This window comes from Myotis davidii, unplaced genomic scaffold (genome assembly GCF_000327345.1).
Source record: "Myotis davidii unplaced genomic scaffold, ASM32734v1 scaffold332, whole genome shotgun sequence".
Classification (NCBI taxonomy): Eukaryota; Metazoa; Chordata; class Mammalia; order Chiroptera; family Vespertilionidae; genus Myotis; species Myotis davidii.
Genome location: NW_006285779.1, coordinates 4,749,361 through 4,755,472, shown reverse-complemented (window position 1 = coordinate 4,755,472; position 6,112 = coordinate 4,749,361). Strand labels below are relative to the sequence as shown.

Sequence of the window (6,112 nt, the reverse complement as noted above, 5' to 3'; positions counted from 1 at the left end):
GTCTTTTTTATATCAATTGCTAATATGATGCAATTACTTATTTCTTACAATCACTGACAGAGCCTCTTAAGGTCATCTTTTTCTGTCTTCATAAAAAGCGTATCCAACAATAAAAGTAGTCCCTTGAAAGAGGAGGAAATTAACCAGTTTAAACACCAGGTTTTATTCTCTGAATCCAGTCTCATACAATCTCTAATCTTGACATTTAAGGCCTAAGATTTAAAGAACTTTTGGTACAATATTTACTTAATTCTGGTTGGTATTATTTTTAGTGTTTCTGTGCCTCTCAATGAAAATGTTCAGCCTACGGAGAAGACAGATACTGTGTATTAATTAGTCGGTGCGTCATTTCCCACACACTGCAGGCAGTAGACTTATTAAATACTTGATGAATTGAATTTAGTTTAACTGGATGAAATTGAATTGGAGTTGCTTGTTCTGCCTCCCAGAGCTTTCAAAGATTTCCTACCTTTACTGTTACTTCGAACTTGGACTACCAGGGGGTTGGGGCTGTCAGAGCAGAAATGTCAGTGAGACAAAGTTACTGGGTAGCAAAATAGTCCAGTTCTGCGCCAGACCCAAAATGAAGTTCTTTATTGTAGCTATTTCTGCTTCTCCTCCTTCAAATAAGAAAATGTATGGGCAAATGCCTTACCATGCTTATCACATGGTAGACATTAAATAGGAGTTTGAGAAATTAGAAGAAAATATTAAGAATCATTTCTAATTTAAAGACTTAAGTATAAGTCTGAATCTAGTTAGATCAACAGGGAATAAATACATTGGATGAATTAATTTAAGTATGGCGTGATATACAGGTTTTCATAATAGTTCACACCTAAATCTATATTGCACCTATACCATTGTTCATGTTGCTCCTTCTAAAGACTATGGAATAATTATGAAGTCATGAGGATTCATTTCCTACAAGTTTTATTTTATATTTTCAAATCTGGTATGTTACCTTTTATAGTTTCCTGTTTCCTGCAGATACCTCTCAGCTTGTTTTTTCTTTTCTTTACATAGGTAATAAGTAGTCTGTGTATGATATTAAGTCTTAGTGGGACTGTTTGTGATGCCACGTGGTTCTCATTAGTGTGGTCTACACTCCCTGTGCGTCTGACTGTCTTTTACTATGTGCTAGTCCTAGTGTTTGGAAAACTTTAAGACCTGAGAGGAAGGCACCTCATTCCAGAGAGAGAATTGGCACTTGTTTCTTTCAGTTGTTGGTCAGCAGTTTCTAAATTCTGCAAGGATAGCCCTAGTAGGTTTGGCTCAGTGGACAGAGCGTCAGCCTGCAGACTGAAGGGTCTCGGGTTTTATTCCAGTCAAGGGCACATGCCTGGGTTGCAGGCTCAATCCCCAGCAGGGGGCGTGCAGGAGGCAGCGATCAATGATTCTCTGTCATCATTGATATTTCTCTCTCTCTCCCTCTCCCTTCCTCTCTGAAATCAATAAAAATATATTTTAAAAAATAAAATAAAATACATTCAGGAAGGAGAGTAATCTTTGGGGTTCAGGAATAAGACGTTGGAATTCCTGGTAATTCCTAAAATTATAAATTATCCTGCATCTTTAAAAACTTTGTATTTACATGTTCTTAAATGATAATAGTAGTGACCTTAGTAATCAACAGTGAATAATTTTCCTGTGTTAGTTTAGGATTGTACTAAAGTTTTAGAGATTTTTATATCTGTATATAGATGAGAAATATATATAAAATAAATGAAGTTTATTATTATGAACCAAAATACTGTGACAAGATTATATATTTTAATGACATGTGGAAGTGTTCTTTCTTTCTTTCTTTTTTTTTACTTCTTATCCAAGGATCCTTTCAGAAAATCACTTGATTTCCAGCCTTCTGATAATACTCTTCTTGGGATTTTGAATTATGTTTTTTCATTCACTTTTAGAAATCTAAAGGACGAGGGAGTAGGTATGTGTACTTGGTCTGCCATCTTGGCCCAGTCTCTCTGGGTCACCACTCTCCTGCTTTATCTCTTATTAGTATCCTGCAATTTCTAGACCCACAGAATACTTTTATTATTCACGTTGCTGATGACATGCAGGTGCAGAGCCCTCGGGCACCTGCCGAAGTGGCCTGAGCTCAGGTTCTCCTTGGGTCTTGGAACAACTGCCATTGTCTCACTCTCTAACTTTTCCTACTTTGCAAATTATTTCTCCTGGTAGCCTGGTGAATATGAATGAAGTCTCCAGAGGCTGGTCACCCCCAAATTAAGGAACAGCATTTAAACTTCTGAATGTGCAAGGTGGGAAGCAGTAAGCTGGAGTAGTTAAAACCATGGGCTCAAATCCTTACTCCCTGGACTAGTGTCTTAATCTCTATAACCTTTAGTTTCACCATCTATAAAGTAGCCATATGAATTATCCCCGGTACCTTCAGGGTGGCTGTGAAGATTCTTTGTGTGAGTAAATGGTAACAAATGCTTATTAACAAGCTAAGAAATGTTAGTTATTATTATTATTATTGAAATCTAGTCTATAGACCACAAAAATACAAGATGCAGTTTTCTCATGAGTCTTAGCCTAGACATCTTCAGTCCTTTAGAAGGGCCAGGTTAAAGAAAGCTATATTTGGGGACTTCCCACACACATAACTGCTATGGGTGTCATAGCAGTATAGGAGGTATAAATGTCACTGAGCTGCAAACAAAGTCAGGAGGCCACAATGGTCATAAGATACATCAAGACAGGGCAGTCTAATTGTGGTGAGAGAAGAAAAGAGGTAATGAAAAAGCAAATCATTCTTTGTCAATCCAAGATGGTAACATATACCTAAAAAATATGGGTAGGCTACTACTTGGACTTATGTCAAGAAATAAGTATATATTATTTCCTCATCACTTACCTCTAAGTTGCTGGAGTTCCATATTCAAATTTTCAATGTTGCTCTCGTAGAATGCTAGATTCTCCAGGGTCTCTGCCCTTAAGGATTCCTCTTGCTTCTCCAGCATTAAATTTAGCTCTTCGTGAGCCCTGCTATACATATCCAAGTCCTGTTCCATTTCCTGAATTCTCACCAATACTAATGGACACTGGGAAGTTTGGTCCAAAGTCTTTTCAGTATTCTCAGGGGCCTCCTTTTCTAGGGTCTCACAGGTGGGACGGCTACAGGTTAGGAGTTTGGGGGGTACCGCATTCGTTTTCTGCTGCGCTGAGGGAGGCAGGGGAGCTGGGCGAGAGGGCCGCACTGCCAAGGGTGGCTGGGGTTTCAGGTTCTGGTCCACCAACAAATGGGGAGAAGTGGGTGCTGGACGGGGTGGCGGTGGCCTGAGGGCCTTTCTCCTCCCAGGCAGCTCCTGCTGGGTGATTAGCTTTGAGGAACCTCGGACAATATCCTTCTCGGAGCTGAAGTCCATGATTGAAAAGTGGCGCAAAATTTTATCTGGTTCAGTGCCTGACAAGCTCTTCTCAAACTCTATCAGCTGTTGTGTCAACTTCGAATCCAGGTCAATGCTGCCCTCTCCCTGTGGAAGGGCCAAAGCTTCCACAGCGGGCGCCATGTCTTGCAGACCAGGCTTCATCTCTGAACAAAAGCGGGCAGCATTGTTTTCTTTGAGTGTGTGGTACTTTTTGGGACACCTTGTCTTGCCCGGGAGTTGAGGGCTCAACTGGCTAGGCCTGACCACCCTAGAGGCTGAAAGAGAAGAGCCTTCAGGAAAAGGAGAGGCTCGCTTCGTAAGGGCTTTCGGCTGGGAGTATGTTTTCCTGGAAGGGAGGCTGGAATAGTCTCTAGTCCTTGCTTCTAGAGGAAAGGGGTCAGAGAACTGCCCTGAGCTCGGCTGGCTCCCTCCTGCTCTAGAATAATACTGGTTTTTCTGCAGTTGGGGGTGGAAAGGTACATGAGGTTGGGAGGAAACACCATTGACGACCTCTGAAGAATCCTTTGTGGCAGAGTCTTTGGCAAGAGGCTGCCCATGCCCTGTGCCGGGGCTTCTCGGCGGCCCCCTGGAGGTGCCCTCATCCCAGTGAGAGATTGTGTTTACTTCATATTCAGAGGTCAGATGATCTGGGGGAGAAGCAGATGTTTCAGAAATAATACAGTTGGACTTCTCTTCTTCATACTCATGAGATTCATGTCCTTCTTCTCCCAGTACTAAGGAGTTCTCTGAGCAATCCAAAGACGTTTCAGGGGCCCTGCTAAGGCTGCTTTCCTGTGGCAGGACCACAGTTTCCTTCACCTTTGTTTTAGGACATAAATTTACAAACCGGTAAGGAAAGATGCCTGTCCTGCCCTTCAGTGATCCTTCCAGCCAGCCATCTTCCAGGGTCCCCAGAATTCGGATCTTATCGCCTACCTCAAAATCCAACTCATTCGGCTCCAGGGCTTGGAACCTGTAGAGGGCGATTCCGTAGGTCCCTGGCTGCTCGTCCTCCTCTTCCGGCACTCTCTCCTCTTCTCCTGAAGGGGTGTCTACTTCACCATTTTCCATGCAGTTGTCACGATTTCCAGACCTCACCGACTCATCCACAGTCCTCAGGGGCCCCAAAAGTTCTACAAAGCCTTCAGGGAAAATGCCTCTTCGACCCTCTAGTTCCCCTTCAAACCAGCCTGGTTCAGGAACTCCGATAATGGTAATCACATCCCCTTCTCTGAAGTCCAGCTCCTCATCCAGCTGGGCAGAGAGCCCCATCAGCGCCCGGGCCTGTCCCATTGAATAGTCGGGAATCTGCAGCAGGGCACTCTGTGAGTGCCACTGCCGGCTCTGTGAGGACAGGCAGAGCTCCCGAACACACGAGGACGGGAAGAAGCCCCGGGCACCCCAGCAGCTTCGGCCTTGCAGCCAGCCGGCAGTGGGAGCGCCATCGAGAATCACGAGGTCACCTAAAAAAGAGAAGCAAAGATAATGGCCCCAGTCATCACCCCAGAAGAATCTACACTAATAAAAGAAAAACATGCAAATTGGTGTCACTCTGCTACACCCACCAGCCAATCAGAGTGACTATGCAAATTAACCCAACAAATATGGCGGTTAATTTGCATATGCAGGCGCAGAGCGAAGACTGAAAACTCTGGCCGAGTGAAGATTGAAGACTGAAGACTGAAGAGGCTTGGCTTCTCCGCTGCGGCCGGACCAAAGGCCTGGGTCCCGGGTGCCGGAGGAAAACTGGTGCCGGCAGCGAAAACCCTAATATGCAAATTGACCAAACGGCAGACCTACCAGTTGCTATGACACTCACTGACCACCAGGGGGCAGATGCTCACCACAGGAGGTGACCCCTGGTGGTCAGTGTGCTCCTACAGGGGGAGCACCAATCAGCCAGAAGCCGGACTCATGGCTGGCGAACACAGAGGCGGTGGCAGGAGCCTTTTCTGCCTCCACTGTAGGCTGGTGGTAAGGAGCGAGGGGTCCCAGACTGCGAAAGCTTCGGACTGCGAGAGCCCCAAACTGCAAGAGGGGTATCTGACTGCCTGCTTGGGGCCCGATCCCCAGGGGAAATCGGGCCTAAGCCAGTAGGCGACATCCCCCAAGGGGTCCCTGCGAGAGGGTGCAGGCCAGGCTGAGAGGGACCCCACCCCACAGTGCATGAATGTTGTGCACCGGGCCTCTAGCATTACTATAACTAATACTGTAAACCATCATTTTAAACATTTACCGAATTCAAAGAAATATACACCTAGAGTTTTAAGCAAAGAACACTTTTGACAACTTAGTGAATTTTGACAATTTGATAACAATATACTGAAAATTCCTGTAAAACAGTCATTTTCAAAGTGTGGTCCATGGGATCTGGGGCAAGGAGGCCCCCAAGTTCCTTTCAGAGGGTCTGAGAAGGTCAAAACTATCATATTGTCTTCATATACTTCACTCAAAACAACATGAAAACAGATACAAATCTGAGAATCCAGCTTTCTTTTATTAAATTAAACATTAAAGAGATCTGCAAAGCCCCAACCAGTTTGGCTCAGTGGATAGAGCGTCGGCCTGCGGACTGAAGGGTCCCAGGTTCGATTCCAGTCAGGGGCATGTACCTGGGTTGCGGGCATATCCCCAGGAGGGGGTGTGCAGGAGGCAGCTGATCGATGTTTCTCTCTCATCGATGTTTCTAACTCTCTATCCCTCTCCCTTCCTGTCTGTCAAAAATC

General features: G+C 44.8%; 1 protein-coding gene across 1 annotated transcript in view; it reads right to left on the bottom strand.

Moving 5' to 3' along the window:
- DNMBP (dynamin binding protein) overlaps window positions 1-6,112 on the bottom strand; it is an 86,698-nt gene that overhangs the window by 53,350 nt on the left and 27,236 nt on the right. Inside the window, exon 5 of the mRNA XM_006756563.2 lies at window positions 2,873-4,849. Within this exon, the coding sequence (XP_006756626.1) occupies window positions 2,873-4,849 (1,977 nt within the window). The remainder of the gene's footprint in view (window positions 1-2,872; window positions 4,850-6,112) is intronic.